Raw genomic sequence first — 19,778 nt, 5'->3', positions numbered from 1 at the left:
CTTAGTTGTTTATTTTTGTTTGGTGGCTAAACATAAATAGGTAGATTAACAAGTTATGTAGCTGTGTAATGGATCAGTAATGACATTTTAGAAAAAATATCAGTGCATTGTAATAGGTGCTGCTGTGGTCTATTATTAAAGCGATGCAGATAGCAAGGAAGAGGAGTGCTAAATATTTTTGTAATTGTGATCTACAGCTGTGCAGTCCTCAGGCTCGTGCCTTGTGCAGATGAGGCATATAGCTCTTAAGAGTCCAATGGTACCAGCTCATCTGGCATGTGCTAGAAGGAAGCCTGTATATGCACAGATAAAAATGGGGTCTAGAACAGATAACTGAAAGGGAAGGATGTGTTTTGAGCCTTCAGGGGTGTAACACTGGTAAATGCTTGGTTAGTAATAAGTCTTTGCTAAATCATACCTCCCTAATTTGTCTCTAATTATGATGAGCTTTTAAATGTCCTTTTTTTTTTTTTAGGAATTCCATATTTAAATCAGGAGGAAGAAAGACAGCTGAGGGAACAGTATGATGAAAAACGTTCTCAGGCCAATGGTGCAGGATCACTGTCATACATTTCTCCTAATGCCACAAAGTGTCCTGTAACAATCCCTGAAGATCAGAAAAAATTCATTGAGAAAGTAGTGTAAGTAAAATTGTTTAATATCCTCTGATGTTGTTGAAACTAAAACATGAACAATAGTGACATGTTCATATGTTGAAGCTATTTTTATTAGTTCAGTAGTTGTGAAATAGATCTCTTTTTTTTATGAAGTGTTTTCTTGTCTTTTGGGGAGAGCTGTAAACATCATAAAAAGAAAACAGTAGATATAGAAGGAAATAATTTATTTCTTCCAGGGAACAGATAGAAGACTTATTAAAGAATGAAGAAAATGAAAGTTTGGAAGTGGAGCCATGTACAGGGTCAGTTTCTGAAATTACATATCTTGTAAAAAAATTACTTATTTTGGCCATACAGAATTAGGGGAGTGACAAGGAAGAAGAATATCTTTACTTGGTTTAACTGTAGCAAAATCTACATTTGACTAATCTCTGAAGGTTGAGAAAACATGGTAACTTATACAGATGTCATACTCTCCTTTGAGCCATAACTTCTGCATGTAGTGACAACATATTTAAGTGTAGCCAAGAAGTCTTGCATACGTGAGTCTTCTTTTGCTGTTGCTGAAGTGCTCCATAAGCCTTGGATATCTATTTTATAAACAATTTTCTCAAATCTATTGAGCTATCAGTTATTCATAGTTGCCACTGTGTATTGAAACTGTTTTTAGTGGGTCTCCTTCCCAAAGTCTATTTAGCTTTGGAGTCCACATGATTGGAGAGTATGATTATTAAAAAAAAAAAAAAAAATTAGAAATACTAGAACATTGTGAAGCTGGTGGTAAGGTAACATCACTGTATCTGTATTCAGTAATCATGACTACAGAATATTTGCTTATGAGAAAATATGTGGATAACTGTACAAAATAGTGTAAATGCCTTAACAGCTTGGCAACAGAACATCAGAATTCAGTAAAACCCTTCCAAGCCTATAGGTTCTGGTAGCAGTGACTTATGCTTTAAAAATCTTTCTACAAATGAACATGGAGCTGGCTTTGTGAACATTATTACTTTGAAACACTTTTGTAAGTGGAGTATTAGTAACACAATTGTCTTTTGATTTCAGATTTCAGAGGAAGTTAATTTATCAGACCTTGAGCTGGAAGTAAGTTACTGATAATACTGCCTTACTGTATATTTTTAGTATTTCAGATGAGAAATCTAGGTAAGGTCTGATCTACTTAACCTCAGAGGTGATTAATTTAGACTTTTTTTTTCCCCTTTAAGAGAAGACTTCTATAATGTTCCGAAGATAAGTTGCATTAAACTGTTTTGTGATGATTCGTTTGAATATTTTAAAGCTTAGTATTTATTTTATCATTCCTATCTAAAATCTGTGAATAGAACAGCACAGCCTAGAATTATGTAACAAATGCAACTTGACAGGTTTTTAGTGAACAGAAAGTGCATGTGCTTATACAGATTGTGGGCTTTACTTGAAAAACTACTAGTTCTATAGTAGGTACGGGTATGTTTATAATTTTCTGTTAAAAGCCCAGTATAAGCGTTTCTGATTACTTAAAAATCTTAATTCTGCTAGTAATTCTCTTCTCCTTTTTTGGCTTACTTTATCCCTCATCTTTGCCTAAATATATCCCTTAAGGCCTTAGGAGAAACTGTAAGGCCGGAGAGATGAGATTTTTCATTGTTCTGACTGCTCTAGTAAAATGTGGAAAATACAGTGGAAATCTTTTTTTGTACATTTAGTTAATTCAGTGTTGCAACAATATCTGGCACTCTGTTACTTACACTGGAAGTGGGTAAAATAAAGCTTCTGTCTATAAAATGGAATCTCAAGAAGTGAGCTTGAGAACTAATCTGAAAAAAAGAGGTCTTTTCAAGAATTTTTCTATGTGGATTTTTTAATATATTGATAGAATATCTATAGCTTCCAGTAGCACATAGTGTTATGTTTCTCTGACACTAATTCTTGCATCTTCTCCCAGTGGATGGAAGAGTGTGTTAATGAATTGTAATTTTTTTAACATTCAGCTGTGTTACTTTATGTGTATACAGCTGTGTACACTGTGTGTGTATATTGGTGAGAGAAAGCAAAGTTGTGAAGTCAGCATGGAGATAATTAAAGCAGAAAACAGTGAGGTTATTGATTGCCCTTGTCCTGAACTCTTCACAGGTCATTTTCTCTATTGAAGTGTTCTGTTGTGCAACAGTGTTTTGATGCATCCAAGGTTTGTGACATGAAACAGCTTGAAAGTGAGGTCTAGGTTCAAAATGATGTGAGAAGTCAGGGTGTAGAGGACACAACAGTACTGTGGTATGTGTTCTCTAGTACTAGTTTTAATAGTAGCTAGAGGATGATGGAAACCTGCTGGTTCTGCGGTGGTTATATAATGGTGGTTAGTTTATTATGATGGGAAGATCAGAGTAATATTTACTTGTTAAGTAGTGAAAGACAATATTCTCTGACCTTACTATTGGTTGGATTCTCTGTGGCTTTGTGTATGGTAGTACTTTGGTTATTAAATGTGATTGTGGCAGAGTGATGCAGTCCTGTAGCAGAGGTAATGACGTTTGTATTAATATTTCCTATTAGAGCTTACTGTTAGCAGTAAGTTCAGGGTTGTTTATAAATCCTAGAATAAGTGACATATTAAAGGCATGCAGTCACCAAAGAAGCTGTCTTCTGGCTGCAAGTAAATGAGAGCTTTCTCACCAATGTTTTGGTTTTGGATTTCTTGAAAGCAGAGATTCTAGATTGTGATGAAATATCTAGATGGTGTTTACTTAATATTACTAAAATAAGAAGTTATAGGTTCCAGAGCAATAGGATGGGAAATTGCATAAGAAAATACATTTTAGTGCTAGTTGCTGTTAGGTAATGTAAGGAGTCCAATTTAACTAGCCTATTGCTTCAAAGTTTCCATTATTTTAAATTAAAAAGGAACTTTTAATAGTTCTTTTGCACTTAAGACTTATAGTAATAATGAAACATGAAATTACTGAATCACTGTTGTGGTTTCAATATGCTAAATGCAAAATTAATAACTACTTACATTTACTTTTCATTTGTTTTGATGTAGGTATCCAAAAGGTATCCATGTTGAAACTCTGGAGTCAGATAAGGTAACTAGGCATGTTACTGCCTGTAACATTTGTTCTGTTTAAAGGAAATTGTATTTCTGAATTTTACCAACCCTCCTAACTTTTACATCTAGCTAGAGCTCTATTATGCAAAATGCAAAACCTTTTAAATGTAATACAATGAACTAGTTTCTAAACATTAAATCTGACCAACATATGAAGTGTAAGCATGTATTTGTGTGGCTTAATATATATATTTTTTTAAAGGATACTAAAGTATCCTAAGATGTAGTGGGTCTGACGTTCAATATTGGTGAAAAGTAAGTCTATTGGTGAAAAGTAGATCTTGATCTTAGAGGAAAAATAGTGGCATCACATGCTGTATCCTCACTTCCCAGCACAAATCCCTGCTTCAAAGGATATTTGAAATCCACTATTTACAAGGAAACACTGATAACCTTAGAAGTAAAAAGTGGATTTAGTAAAAGTTAGGTGTGGTGGATGAATCTAATACAGCTTTTTAAAGTAGGCTTTTGGGAGTAGGTGATAAAGTGATGCTTACAATAGAAATAGTCATGTTGCCAGGTAACTGCTGCTGAGGTATGACTTAATTTTCTTTACAATGTAAATGTACAGAAACTTGCAGTGGTCTTAAATATGAACTGCTCGGAGTCATTCCTCAAACTGTAATTTTTTTTTCTTTTAGAAGGAGAGATATATTGTTATTAGTAAGGTAAATGAAGAAGAACGAAAAAGAAGAGAACAGCAGAAACAAGCAAAAGAACAGGTAAATAAGTTGCATTTCATTAGTTTACATGAAAGAGGGAGGGGGATAATCTATGACTTCAATCAGCTATGCAAAATTGTGTGATAGCATTTGGTAATATTTCCCTTTTGTTTGACTGTGGCTGTTGTCTGAAATTGATCCTGCAAATTCTACCAGATAATTTAGGCTTTGCAATAGAGCAAGAAGAGTTGCAAGACACTCTACAAAATTTTAAAGAATGAGTAATTGTAGAATACTGAACCAATATTCTGGAGCAGTGAATTCCTCCTTATATGAATCTGCTCTATCAGAGAAGCATGGTCTAGTAACAGGAAACATCAGTTGATTGCATTTATCAGTGCTGTGTAACAATAGTAATTGCAAAAAGTCTTGCAGAAGTTCTCGAGCAAGTTTTCACGTTATTTGGATTCACAGTCTGTTCTTGGAGTAGTACTCTTACAAAACTTGCTTGCTCTTAGTTGTCTGAGTTAAAATGTCGTGTACAATTAATATGACATCTGACTTTTCTTGATAGAAACATGCTGCACACGACTACTCTAGTAACAAGTTGACTGGAAGGTCATGTCTGGTATATTCAGGCACTCTCAGCATTGTTTATGGGACTTGATATTTTTTGCTTAGAGTCTGACGCAAATTTAAAGAAGTCATGAGACTTGAATTGTGAGAATTCTTGATCACACTCGTGATTTGTGCTTACATGTGTCAAGATAAAGTCAGCTTGGGTGGAGCAAACAGTGCTTGAATGCAGAATGCTTCTTAAGAGGGAAAGAGATATCTAACAGAGACCTCAACTAATGTGACATCTCTTTTTCTAAAAGGCAAGTTGGGGACAATTTACTACTATGGTAGCTTTTTCTGAAGCAGTCTTTATAGGTGTATTACTCACTCTGACTAGTGGCATTCAGAGCTGAACTAGAATAACAGTGAATGTTTTTATTGAATTTCACTTCTGGTTGAACAAAGACAAGTAATGCAAGGCAGAAATTACTTCCCTAGACCTGAAAAAGAAAAATCTGTTACAAAAAATTCCTTGAGTGAAACTAAAATAGAGGCTGTAGTCAGATCCCCTCAAACCAATCTGAGTCAGTTTAAAATGTGTAACTCACATTATATAATATCGTATTTGTATAATATTGTAGTTGTATAATATTTTGTATTTTTGTTTATATAAATAGTGAGGAATGTTTCTTCCCCAATCTCAATGTTAGCATAAAAATACAATCTGATTTAATATCAATAACAATCAGGATTCAACCTGTTGCATCTGATAACAACGTATGTAAAAAATATGGCTGAATATACCTAGCTTAATTTCAGTATTTTCTTCAGCTGTTTGCAGTCTAATAGCTGTTGAGCACTATTGGAGATACTGTATTGACAATGAACTGACTCCAGCTGTATTGGTCTGGTTGGGATGAAGTTAACTTTCTTCATAGCTGCCCATATGTTGCTGTGCTTTGCATTTGTGGCTAAAACAGTGTTGATACCATACAAGTGTTTCGGCTACTGCTGAACAGTGCTTGCACAGTGTCAAGGCTTTCTCTCTCTATTCGACCCTCCCCCAAAAGCAAGTAGGCCGGGGGGGGTGGGCAAGAGGTTGGGAGGGGATGTTCGTGGTTATGGTGTTTATCTTCCCAAACAACCTTTAAGCAAGCTGAGGCCCTGCTTCCCGGAAAGTGGCTGGACATCTGCTTGCTGATGGAAAGTGGTGAATGAATTCCTCTTTTTGCTTTGCGTGTGCAAGTAGCTTTTACTTTTCTTACTAAATTTGTCATTATATTGATCCACAAGCCTTTTTGCCTTCCTTTTGAATTTCTTTTCTCTCTCTTTTTTTTCTTTCTTTATTTTTTCATCATCCCTATCCCCTAGGAAAGGGGAGTGAGCAAAAGGCAGAGTGGGTGTTTGACTTCTGGACAGGGTCAACCCACCACAATAGCTTGTGATTTGTCCTACTTTACAGTGAACTAGAGCTACATATAAAACTGGAATTCTGTCAGCAGCATCCTGCTTTGACCTCATGTATCTTCCAAATATTGACATTTCCTCTGTGGTCTGTTCTTGGTTATGTCTGAGAAACAGTTTGAGCCAAACTGGTGCATCTGCCAGTTTGCAGGTACAGTTTTGACAATATTTGTATTTATGTTTCACTAATGTCAGAATCTTTGTTTACAGGAAGAATTGAATGATGCGGTAGGATTTTCCAGAGTCGTTCATGCCATTGCTAATTCTGTAAGTTAACGTGATTTTTTTATGTACCTTTGGTTGTAAGAAAAAAATTTAATTAATTCAAAGAAAGAATTCTTTTGCTGTTACATTTTGGAAGATAAGATTAAATACAAGTCAAAGTGGCTTTTTTTATCTTTTTTTTTTTTTGAAGTTGATGTTGCTTCATGTTTTACAATGGTTGAGTATGGTAGGTTAAGTAAGCTCTTAAACTAACGACATGAACAACTTCTCTATCTGTAAGAGTCAACAATACCAATTTCTTAGGGCTGTTAGCAAGATTCTCTTAAGTAACTAAGCTTTGAGGGCTTTTTTTTCTCTGTCCTGAAAAGATTGTTGGTATCTTTTTCTCCTGGCAGTGAAAGGCTTAATCAGAGATGGTCATCTGGTTCTCTTCTACTTACATAGTTAAAATAGGCTATAGTTTTACATCTGTCCCCTTCAGCCCTATTATTTTCATTTAGTTGTTACAGCCTGCTGTGTAGAAAGAAAATATGTCTGCATGTTGTTTTCTCTAGCAAATGGAGGATGCAGGGAAGCAGAAAAGGTTACCATGCCAAATGAATCAAAATTAACATGTAAAAAATTTCTTGTACTTTTTCAAGAAGGAACTTGCTTGTACAACATCTGGCATGAAACGTTCTGCACTGTGAGAAGCCAGATCATGCCCCTAATAACTATCGTGTATTACAACCATAAATAATATATTGTGAGTTGTTGTACAAGTTGTAAATTAAAAGGTAGTGGACTGAGAAATCACTTGACTTCAATCTTAGTTTCCAAATGTAATGTATTTAAGTTGTAAGTAGCTGTTCTAGTGCATCTTCTCAACATTTCAAGCTGCTGCTGAAGGCTGCGATAAGTGGTTGGGCACAGAGGAAAAAGGAGTGGCTGCTCTGAGAGAATGGAGGAGTCTGTGTGGCAGGCAGAGAGCAAATGGGGAGGTTTGACTTGTATTTGTTCCCAGCTGCCCTCAGCTAGTGTCTGGGATAGGTGCTTTTCACAAATTGCCCTTACCGTGGCCGTGATTGGAAGTGTAACTAACATTTAATGTTCTCTTCACAGGGCAAGCTTGTTATTGGGCACAATATGCTACTGGATGTTATGCATACCATACACCAGTTCTACTGTCCCCTACCTGATGTAAGTAATCTTCTGAGTGTTCAGATGATGAAATAAATGCCTTAATGTATTTGTCTTTAGTCTTATCTCCAGACTTTCTTGTGAATGGAAGCATATGACAGTCTGTTAAGAACAACAGAAAAGTATTCAAAAAGAACAATTGTTACTTCTGGGCTACTGCCTTATTTTCTTAAATCTTAATGTAGAAAGCTTAGTTGGATTGAACTCTTCTCCCTTAGATTTTTAAAATGTTCAAATTAAATGTTGGACTTGAATTGTGGTTTCTGCTCATATCTGTTAGTCCTTCAGAAACTGCTTGGATAATGGCAGGTAAATTTAACTGACTTGTTAAGATAGTGGTTTGGAGCTTCAGCATTATTGTGTGGCATTTTTCCCCCTGTAGTCTACAAAGTGGGAATACATGTTTTCATATAATATAATGCAGTTAATAGAATAATAAGAAATCTTGTAGCAGGATGATGTTCATTGGGGTGAAGAGGTGGAATGTCTGAGTAATTGGAGGGAGCATACTTTCATAACTGCAGTAGGGCAGTCTAACAGTTCATGACTGCAATAGTCTAAGAACTAAGTTAAACTAAGCAATGCATTGGCACCGAGGACATTGTCTGAAGGAGCCAAAGGTCTCATTGGAAGGATGGCCCACATATAGTTATATTACTTGCAGTCCTCAAGGGCTTGTGGGTGTTATGGGAAAGACTTGACTATGAGATGGGACAAAGAAGTTTGGGACCTGTTTGGATGGTGCTGGAACATAAGCAGTTGTCAGTTGTTCCTGTACTTTTGAAACTGGGAAGATCTAAACCTGTAGGCAGGCAACTGTCCACCTGGAGTGACTGCTTATATTCCATTGACATATTACATGCTGGGAACATTTAAGTAAAACTGTTAACACAGCTGGAATTAGAGGTAGTCTAGGTTACATAATAGGATAGGGTATTGGAGGTGATAGAACATTTCTCTTACGAATCACAGACAAATTAGAAATAATTAGTCTGTAGTTCTATGTAAGTGCAGGTGGTATTTATGGTAATGCTGGCAAATACATCTCTTATGAGATGAGAATTCAGTCACTGTATATCAATTTTAGAAGCTGATTAGATAATTGTAGCTATTGCTATCTATCATCATGAGACTGATAAACAGTTAACTTATTTGGATTTTATCTTCTGGTTTTATGTTAAATTAGGACCTAAGCGAGTTCAAGGAAGTAACATCATGTGTCTTTCCCCGGTAAGTTCTTAGTTCAAACTTTCAACTGTTTTAGTATTGTTTTAGCAAGCTGATATTGTTTGTTGTAGCCCTGTAACCTAGCTGTTACTGGAAGTAAAAATGGGAACAAGTTAGATAAATACAGTTTTTAAAGTATTATGTAGCATCCCTTTTTCAGAAAAGCAGTGCTATTGTTCTACTTCTTGGCAAAAGATACTGCTTTGCTACCGCCTTGTTTTTGACATGATGTTTGGTGTTTTGAATTTGCACTACATTTGGAACAAGATTTATTTGCTACTTGTTTGCATCTCTTGGTATTGCATAGTTGCTGTCCTTTTTCATGCTGAACAAAGCCAAGGAGTGTTTTGGCTGCTCTAAGATTTGAGAGTAATTTTTCAGTAGGGAGAAACTGCTGTTTCCCAGCTAATACACCAAAACATTTTTGAGGATTTGGCAAAATGGATGTTCTTCCATTTCAACTTATTTAGCTCTTACTTTGTTTCTAGGCTATTGGATACTAAACTGATGGCAAGTACACAACCTTTTAAGGTAAATTAATATACTATTATAAACTGATTTGAAGATACAAGTTTGCATTAGGTGTGTACTGAAACAAATGTGTTTTTTAGAGAAAAATGTCTAACAATGTTTTCTGTGATGTTCCTTTTTTGTAAAAGAATGATTTTTCTTAACGCCTTATCTAAACTTACAAAACATTTAGAATATAAATTTTACTTTTGTACAAGTGACTCCTGTGTTTGTTGCAGTTTTAAGGTAACTTGGCAGCTTTGAATTCCAAAATATGTACAGTTTTTGCTACTTAAAATGTGATTAGCAGATTTTTTGTCTTGTAAATTAGCATAAGACTGCATGTCTCCTGAGGAGGAAAAAAAGTGTTTTTCGTGAACAAATAGGACCCGGAAGCTGCTTATATACTCAAAGCTTTAGAATATTGTGAATGCTGACTTAGATTTGTCTAGAAAAAGGTGCTTTAACATCATCATGAGGTTCTATTGTGGCCTGCTGTTCAGTGGGTAGTCAGCAGGAGAAAAAAAATTACAGGTTTCTCTTAAAACCTCTTGCAGCATGAGTTTTATTCTTCCAAAGAAGTATTGAGATTAGTGATCATACTCTCTTGCTTTCCTGTGTGCCTTTGGAATGAATGAATTGAAAATCATGCAGATGAAGCAGCATCTATCTTTCTGCATACCTCTCTGACTTTAGAGCATTGCATACCAGAAAATCTCATTAAAATTTACTTAGTAGATATTTTCAGGTTTGTCTGGCATAATACTGTAGTAAGAATAGAGGCTTTTGTATTCTGAAAACTAATAATCCTGCACAAGTTTTGTGTTTGGTACAGTTATGTTGGCATTTGTAATTTTTACAGTAGATACTTGGGGTTTAGGCTATTGTTATCAAATGGTGCTTTGGGATGGCAATATAATGCATCATTTGTGCTTGTTCATTGTACTGAGTTCTTGATAACTTTTCAGACCGCAGACTTGATGATAACTGTAAACAGCTGTCTTGATTTAGAATCAAAGGAAATTTGGTCCTCAAATTTCAGACAACTTTAAGAAAGACTGTGCAATATTTTTGGTTCTCTCTTGCTATTGATTCTGCATGTTTTTTGCATTGTACTGATTGACAAAGTATATTTGATTATTCAGAAAGTTTGGTTTGAAGAAATGAATAATCTATATATCTCTTTGTGACATTTTATATACGTATATATAGATTCGGTAATGCAACTTAGCTAAGCTGAAGTGTAGGAGCAGCTTTCTGATTGTCAGGCTTCTTTCACTGTCTTTGTATTATTTTAAATCAGCAGTATTTACACTTATAAAACTATTCAAGACTGTCCAGTCAGCAAGCGCACTTCAATACTCACTTTGAACGCCTTCAACCATATTTAGGATATTTTGCCTTGCTGTTTGTGCTGCCTTTTCACCTGCCACATGTACCATGCATGGAACCAGATTCCAATAGAAATATTACTTTGGCATGATTCATCATCAAGGATTCTGAAAAGTATTAATAAATGCTTGTGACTCATAGATATTGTTGTAGGTGAGGCAAGTCAACTTTTTAAAACTTGTCTTGACGGACTTTTCTGGTGTATTAGTTTGAAATGAGGCTGTGTATAAATCCTTAGAGAACACAAGGTGGCAGCAGTAAATACTTATTTTATCCTATTTGATTTCAGTTTCCAGGGAAAATGTGCTTCGCATTGGCAGTTAATGGTGTCTTTTCTTGCAGGAGATCATTAATAATACATCCCTTGCAGAACTGGAAAAGCGTTTAAAAGAGGTTCCATTCAGCCCTCCTAAAGTTGGTAAGGATATATCAAAATGGTCTTATTTCTGAAATGTTTTCCTCTTTCAGAGGAAAGGAAGTGTTTTGATTATTTTTGTTCTTGGTCTGAAATGTAAATTTCCCTATTAGTACTTAGTGTTTTGATGAAAGGGACTTTAAACATGGGCAGTATACATATAGTGCAGTTGTTGTGTTTAGAACTATTAGTGGAAACCAGTAGGAATCCTTCCACTTTATTTCAGATAATAGAAGAATGGATGTATTCAATGAACAACAGTTTAATCATCTAATTATGACATTTTGGTTTTTAGCTTGATTTTTGATGAGTAACTTGAAATTGTTTTAAAACTGTTTCATTTGGTTATTATTGTCCTTCAGATCAAAGCCAGAGCACTCTAATAGGCACTTGGACAAACAATAAAAAGATAACTTACACAGTAGTGACTAGTTATGTGTGTTCTAGCAATTATTAAAGTTCCTTTAGAGCTTTCTTTGCTTTGAGGTGAAAGAAAGGATATTTAGTCAAAGGGCAAGCTTATCTCAAGGTTCTGGAATTTTTCTTAAGCTGCTGATTTAGAAAAGGGAGAGCAATATTGAACAGTAGAGTATATTGGAAGGGAAAGTCTCAATGCTTAATCAAAAACAAGATGAGTGATACTTTTTTTTTTTTAATATTACTGAATGTGCAGAGCAGATGCACTTAAGCTGTAGTAACAGCACAGATAATAAGATGGATAATGTACAACCTTCTTGGACAATGAGCAGGAGCTGTTGGTGCCTAGACCTAAGTAATACCATGCATATGGAGTGTACAGTTATTGCATGCAGAGCTTTTAGTGGTGTATCCTCTGTAGCTTCTTCTCGGGTTGTAACATAATTTGGCACCTGTCAGGTACTATTTTTTGCTTATGTAATAAAAAATAATAATTTTACAAAATTTTTTTTTCTTGAGTATGACCAAAATATGACCATAACAGTTAACTGACTCAGAAGTGTTAAAATTTAATCAGAGATGATTAATGTGGTTGAGAACATCCGAAGCAAAGCATGTTTAAAAATACTAGAATACTTTTGTTAACTGTTCATTTATGTTTTCTTTTGGATATGTGTCTATTAAAAAGAAAATTAAGTTAAGCACTAAGAAATGAACTTTTCAGCTCAGCTTGTATAGTTTGATGTTGTCTCAATCTCAGACAACTATTTTTTAAATAGCTATTACAAGGGCTCATCTGAAAAAAGGCCTGATGTTTTGCTACTCTAGTTTTATATATAAAACTTGGATTTGAGTTTTTTTCACAAATGCGACAAGTATATATGCTTACATATTTCCATTGTATAAGTTATGCTCATATTTCTGTATCACTGTTTAAATCCTGGGTATGTTTCATCACTGTTTTAGTTTCTTTTGCTAGGTTGAATGCAATAAATTAAATGGAATTATAGAGTTCACTTTTCAGTCTGTACCTTAATGTAAGGGTCATGATTTTGACTTTTTAAACAGTTAATTTTGGACTTCCAGTCCTATTCCCAGTATAACTTCCAGATGAAAATGAACCAGCTTTCTAGAGGTTGAGAAGCTAGCTACAGAGGTGAAATAACTTTGGTGTTGGGAGTGGGAAAATTTAAATGATAAAGAAAAAAGTGTGATGTGCACATATTTCTCTGTTACTGAGACTTGGGTACTTTCAAACACTTCTCTTCAAAAAAGTGCCTATTAAGGTTCCCACTTTCAGAAGTGATTCAAGGGATACTTCTCAAGGTCTTCACATAGACACCAAGCATGATTGTCAATAAAGTTGTCAATAGAGACATCCTTTAATCACTTAGTTCCATCTTCATCACTTAAATACCTTGAAAAAGCTGACCATAGGTCAATTTGGTTAGCAAACAGGGTAATAGTAGAGTTTTCAGTTAGCCTGAGTGTCTGTTCTCTTAAATGCAAGACAGTCAGGAAAAAAACAAGCTGTGTGGGGAATCCTGCTGTCATTGTGTTAGAATTAATACTCCATTTTGGCTAAGTAGGTATTGGATTAATAGCTTTTTAATGGGAAGGAGTTTCTATCCTAGGAGCCTATTCTTATTTAAAAATACAAAACAAACCTGTACTTTTTTCAGAACTCCTGAAATTTCGGAACTTCTGAATTTTCAGAAATTCTGAAAATCATATAAACTTACCCAAATGATGTTATGCTCAAACAAAATAAGTGTGTGGGTAAGCATACAGGGCTGCCTTTAACTTCTGTGATAACGTGTTTACAAATTATTTTTTCTCCTCAGAAAGTGCAGAAGGGTTTCCAAGTTATGACACAGCTTCTGAACAACTTCATGAAGCAGGATATGATGCTTACATTACTGGACTGTGCTTCATCTCCATGGCTAACTTCCTAGGTATCTATATAGTCTTTTTCAAACCCTCTCCTTAGTGCTCTCTGTAGCTGCTTATTACACACTGAATTTTTTCTTCATTCATCAGGTTCATTCCTCAGTCCTCCGAAAAACCATGTGTCTGCTAGATCAAAACTCATTGAACCTTTTTTTAACAAGTAAGTAGTTGTTGTATTAAAAGACCTGCTAAAACATGGAAATATAACACTAGCCTTAGAATATACGTCTCTAGCCTCAGAATCAATGGCTAGCTGCATTTTTCTTAACACTTCAGTTTTGATTGGCTTTCTGGTTCGCGCTACTAATGCTGCAGAAAGGCCAGAATTTGTAAAGTAAATACCTTTTCTTTTGAAAAGAATGGTTTACTTTCTGCTAACCTGTAAAATGACAATTAGAAGAGTACCTGGACTGCTTTAATGGCCTTGTCCATGCCAGTGTTGAGAATATGTTTACAATTTAGAAAATTATTTCTGGAGTAAGCTTTGGGAGTAGTGGAACTGAAGAAAAACTGGTCAGGTGTTCTTTATGTTGTAGAACACTGTCAGAAATTGGTGATAGTTAAAACTGAGTACACTAAACAGTCTGGAAAAACTAAAATATCCCTACTGTAATATCAATCCAAATAACACAAAACTATTGTATTAATATTATCAGGTAACCCATTTTTAACGAGGCATAATAAACATATGATTAGTAGTTCATGGCATGATGCTATGATCAATATTTTGCTTTTGAATTGGATCTTCATGCAAGTTACTTGAACAAATTGAAGAAAGACTTGAGAAATCTAGAAGTCTTTATGCAGAGATTTGATTCTTTGGATATTTAATCTGTAGATTTTACCTTATGAAGCTTCTAGAGATAGTATAACCTGTCACATAAGGGGAAAGGAGTTGAAATTAAAAAGCTGCTAGTGCTTTAGTCTGTCTGTTTGTTTAAATTCAGGAGAAATTCCATCCTTTCAAACCCTATTATATAGGAGTTAGCAAAGGTAATTATTTTTAGCTTCAGATGGCCCACACAAATGAGGGAATAATCATGATCAATGGCTTTAAGCTTTCATTGGTCTGGAAACCAAATGCCTATAGTGACAGCAGTTAGGTGATTCTCTTGGCACTGAGACATGTGAGGCAGTAACTCCATATATTCTAGCAGACGTTGTAAATTGTATGTACATTCCTTAGATTGAATATGGACCTGCAGTGACAGCTTGATTTGAATGTGAAGGTAATGACAGAATTGATCAGCATAATTTCATTTTAAGATAGGATTTATCACAAGGTTCTTTTCAGTAACACCAGCACACACACATGCCAGCTAGTAGATGCCAATTGAGGGGATTATTTTTTCAATCATTAACCAAAATGCTTTCAGTTCTTTCTAGAGATGCATATCTGCAACAAGTACAAACTGAAACTTCTCAAACTGTCACAATAATATGTTAAATTTACGCTTTTCACATTAAGTTGTGTACTTCAAATGTGACATTTCTCTAACAGTGACATTTCAAAGTTTTTAGAAGAAGCCTGCTGTGTCTGTTCTGGCTTCAGAGTTAACACTGCCTAACTGTAACAAAAGGGAAAATTAACAAAAAATTGTAGGGAGAACAGCAGCTTTTTTCTTTTTCTTTTTCTTTTTTTTTTTTCTTTAGCAAGAGCTGAAGATGACTGCTTACAAGAAAAAAAGAAAGTTTATCCATTCTGTCATTATTCAGAACTTGTAGCTTCTTGTTTCAGAAAAGTAATATATTATTTTTAAATCATGAAAACATGTAAGACTTGCCATGTCTTTCTTTTACATGATCTTAGAAGCTTTGCCATATTCTAACTAACATTTGCCACCTCACCTCCGTCAGAGCTTGGAGATGAGGCTCTGTCACCTCTTCCTTATAGTAAGCAGGCCAAGGCTTGTATTTTTAAAGCTTTTTTTTAACTATAATGCAAAATAACAAAACAGAATAAGACAATTTATTTAATTTTTTTTTTTAGAAAAGAAAAAATATTTACCTCCATGTCAAAAGTCAGAGCTGTTGGATATTTAAATGAACAAGTCTTTTGCCCTGTTCGGTATGTCCTTGCAGACCAGATCGCTATTTCCAGCACTTGGTCTGCTTAGCACCTGTAAGTAGCATCCAGGGCTTGTGCAACTTACATAGTTATCTTAAGGTCCCTAGTAAGTATGCTGCTTCTGGGGCTTTTTTGCAGGTATGCTCTGGGCTGCCAGCTAGCTTCCTGCTACACCTAGTTTTCTCTAGTTTGTGGTCTAGAAGCTTTCCCTAGCTGAGCATCCTCTCTTCCTCCTGGGGAGAAAAAAAACTATCTTCCTCCTTCCTCCAGAAGTTCTACCTGATCCTGTGGGCAGCAGTCAGAACAAGGAAACCTTTTCCTTTGTGCTGTAGTCATGTTCTTCAAGCAAAACACAAACTACAACATGCAAACAGTAAGCTAAACAAATGAAAGTTATGCTATCTGTCACAAAAGTTTTTCCTGAAAGAAGCTGAACAGAGTAGTTTATTATAAGGCAATTATTTAGAAGCAATGTTCTCAGTTTGAACTATTATCAAGATAGTCTTGAAAATGTTCTTTAAAGCAGACCACTTTATGATTTTTTTGGGGGTTTCTTATAAAGTCTTAATTTCAAGATCTCTGAATACTAGGTGTTTAAATACAGTTTAGAGATTAAACTTCTACATAAGTGATTGACTGATAGGATTTTGGAAATGTTTTCTGTTTGAATAGACTTATCACTAATGTGAATAGTGGGAGTAAATTCAAAACTGAAATATCAAGCTTTGATTTTTACAAACTTAGCCTTCAAGGAAGGTAATACTTTTTTCAGTAGTTATTTTGACCTCTTTTGTTATGTCAGCAAAGTTATGGAACTTCCTGGCTTGCCATTCAAGATTGGTGGCCAGCCTATAGGTTAATGGTCATATAGGTTAATGATGAACATAGGTAAAATCTTTAGTTTCAACTTCTTAGTGGAACTGATTAAAAACAGACTATGCCTTAGGGTTGTTTGGCTCTTTTAGGCATAATGCAGTAAGTTATATGATAAACAACTCAATAAGCCAAGAATTCCAGAGATGCATGTCTGTAATCTTTATGCTTCTTTGTATATACAACATATTTGAAAAATCACGTTCATGTGAGCAATCTGCTGTGAGTAATCCCTGATGAACGCTTAGGAGTTGAGATGATGGGACTTTTTATATTGTAATATCTAAACTCTTCTGTTTTGGGATGCTATATTGTGTTATATGCTTTGGAGTTGAAGTTTTTTGACCTGTTTTGCTTAGAGCAACATCTCTTCTCTTCTTCCATACCTCCCTGCCCCCACCTGCAAGCCCCTCCTAAACTTTTAATGACAACTTTATTTCGGATCTCTTTGGATTGTTTGAATGTTGATTTTTTTCTTTTGATGTAGCTGGAGGTGAAAGAGGTGTAGAGAAATGAAAACACCATGTTTTATTGAGCTGAATAGCATGATGGTCTATAGAAATATAAATGATCTTGGAAATACCTTTTTTCATACAAAGGGATATCAGAAACCAAAATTTGACGTATGTGGAAGTAGCTTGGTTTTGTGCTATATTTGTGGAAAATGTCTCACCAGGAAGCTAGGTTCTCTGGCATGTATTGCAAATCAGTTAATTTCTCCCTCTGTTTTTCTATATGAATTTATTTTTCTTTGCGAAATTATTGCAGAAGAACATCAGTGTGCTTTTCTGCAGTTTGACCAATAGCTTTTCAATCACAGCGTAGGAATAATCAATTGCTGTCGTGCTTTCAGCCACATGTGGCTGTACTAGTTACTGAGCTGGGTTGGTAAACTGGTCTGGGTTTAAAAAGATGCCTTTTCTTTTTTCAGCTGGATCAGTTTCTCTACACAGTTCATCACACAGTTGTGAAAACTTTCATCCTAGCTCAGTGCAGAGGAAGAATGTTGACTACTTGAGACTACTTATGCATTGCTGTGAAGTGGCATGATCATAGCTTTGCTCTCCTTATCTTACTTGACTTGCCACAGAAACAATTGTCTTCCAAGTGGCTGTCTCAAAATACGTCAAAGTTCTTAGGATATTGTTGTATATTGAGAAGTAGACCTCTGGCCATGTGATCTGGCTGTAGCCTCTAAACAGTGTAGGAAATAACTTTTTTTTTTTAAGCTTGGTCAGTATAGCTTTTAAATAATTCTGAATTAATGTAGTGAAAAGCAATGTCATAGCTACAACTTCACAAACCTAGCTAATTTAATATGAAGTAGGGTTCCCATTGTCATACAGAACAACCTTATTAGTTCAAATTTTCTGCAGATAGATGAGGAATCTTACAAGTGTAATTATGGATAACTAATTATGGATTATGCTGCAGCTTGGTGTTCATAATCCATGTGATGTAAGTTAGTGCTACAAGATGCAGTTACTGCTGTAACATATTTTAAGCACACTTCATATTAAAATCAGTACTTAATACTATCTCTTTAGGGAATGTGTGTGTTTGTGTATGTTCTGTTTAGAGACATAGTTCTTTGACCAAACAAATGTAGGATTTGTCTCTGAGGATAAAAAACTTATCTTAATTAATCTCAGGTATATGTGTGTTTTGTTTTTTTGGCAAGTCTGTTCTTGCTGTTGGCCACTGTATTGCTTTCCTCAACATGATCAAACCTGGGGGATGGCAGCTTAACTAGTATTCTCCCCAGAAGTTTTTGTTGTATTTTTAGTAAACTTCATCTTTATTTTTATGAAAACTGCTACCTAGGAAACTAAACTAGTTATTTGAGTACTTTAAAAAGTAACTGGGTCCAAGAATTATGTGAGGGCTTTTTCTTCAGATAGCTCAACTTAAACCACATCTGCCTTTTTTTTTTTTTTAAAAAAAAACCACAACCTTTTGCTGTCCTGCATGGATGATGGACAACCTTCATCCAGTGAAGACTAAACTCCTTTTACTGACTAGCTGAAATACTGTATATTTAAGCTATGGTTATGCCATGCTCTGGAGTCTGAAGAAGGCTGTGGCTTCTACTAACAGTGACATTGACATTACCTCAGATGAAGACATGAGCACAAATCATAGGTAATAAATGGAACTGAGCATCTTTTGACAGGCTGAAGTGAAGCCCAGCTTACTAGCAGAGCATAGATCCCAGACCTGCAAGTTCTTTTCTGCCTAGCTAGGTGCTTTGTGATGGTGGTATGATCCTGCCTGATGCCTTCCACCAGAGATGGAATATAGTCACCTCCCTTCTACTCCTCCTTGGAAGATGTGTCCCATGCTCCCTCTTTTTATTCTTCCTTCCTCAGTCTCATAAAAGATACCCATAGGGCCTGATCACCCGTGTCTCCTGTCTATTGTTTTCTGGGTGGATGGCTATTTTTGGGTTTTTGAGCAATAGCACTGCATGTCCTGTCAGTATTACCCTGGATCCCTAGGAGATGTCAGAGTAAGGACACTTTTTCTCTGTTTCCTTGTGGAAGCTGTGATCTGAAGCTAGCTTCGTTCTCACGATGACACTCCTGTCCTGTTCAGACAGATAGCTATAATGAAGCCAACGCTATAGGAGTATGGCACCTAAGGCTAAACATAAGCAGAAACTCTTGACTCCTTTGTAAAATATCTTCATTGCTCAGTGCTATGCTGGAATTGTTAACATTTCTAAAGTTAATTGATGCTGATGTTTCTAATTTTTACTGATAAAATTCCTTTTAGCTTCTGTAGTGCTCAGGGGGACACTGTGCACATTATACTGTATCTTCCCTGAGACTCAGGAAGAGAAATTAGATGGGACAGTGTGTATCATAACTGGTGCGAGTTCTCTGAAGACCCTCTGGCTCACATGTCAACCTGTCATATAGTCCATTTTCTCCCCAGGGTTGTGTGTTTTGGGGGTTTTTTTGTGTTTTTTTTTTTTTCCTTTCTCCTGAATATTTATAATAAAGACAAGTTATCAACTGCATGCCAGTAGACTTTTCAGTGATACAAGTAACCATAAGGACATAATATTCAAACTCTTACCACAGTCACTATGAGTATGATACAAAGAATCTCT

At 35.4% G+C, this 19,778-nt stretch overlaps 1 protein-coding gene across 5 annotated transcripts in view; it reads left to right on the top strand.

Annotated features, from left to right (window-relative positions):
- The window catches only part of PARN (poly(A)-specific ribonuclease), a 63,895-nt gene that overhangs the window by 4,663 nt on the left and 39,454 nt on the right, over positions 1 to 19,778 (top strand). For 4 of the 5 annotated variants that reach the window (XM_072877838.1, XM_072877841.1, XM_072877840.1 and 1 more), the window contains exons 7-18: positions 476 to 641; positions 854 to 919; positions 1,683 to 1,721; positions 3,658 to 3,700; positions 4,365 to 4,445; positions 6,618 to 6,674; positions 7,734 to 7,811; positions 8,998 to 9,041; positions 9,527 to 9,569; positions 11,283 to 11,358; positions 13,617 to 13,727; positions 13,813 to 13,882. In XM_072877838.1, coding sequence (XP_072733939.1) covers positions 476 to 641; positions 854 to 919; positions 1,683 to 1,721; positions 3,658 to 3,700; positions 4,365 to 4,445; positions 6,618 to 6,674; positions 7,734 to 7,811; positions 8,998 to 9,041; positions 9,527 to 9,569; positions 11,283 to 11,358; positions 13,617 to 13,727; positions 13,813 to 13,882 — 874 coding nt within the window. The remainder of the gene's footprint in view (positions 1 to 475; positions 642 to 853; positions 920 to 1,682; positions 1,722 to 3,657; positions 3,701 to 4,364; positions 4,446 to 6,617; positions 6,675 to 7,733; positions 7,812 to 8,997; positions 9,042 to 9,526; positions 9,570 to 11,282; positions 11,359 to 13,616; positions 13,728 to 13,812; positions 13,883 to 19,778) is intronic. The other variant, XM_072877839.1, reaches the window with a different exon arrangement.

This window comes from Ciconia boyciana, chromosome 13 (assembly GCF_034638445.1).
Source record: "Ciconia boyciana chromosome 13, ASM3463844v1, whole genome shotgun sequence".
Taxonomy (NCBI): Eukaryota; Metazoa; Chordata; class Aves; order Ciconiiformes; family Ciconiidae; genus Ciconia; species Ciconia boyciana.
The sequence above is the reverse complement of the archived record's forward strand: the minus strand, read 5'-3'. Positions and strand labels throughout refer to the sequence as shown.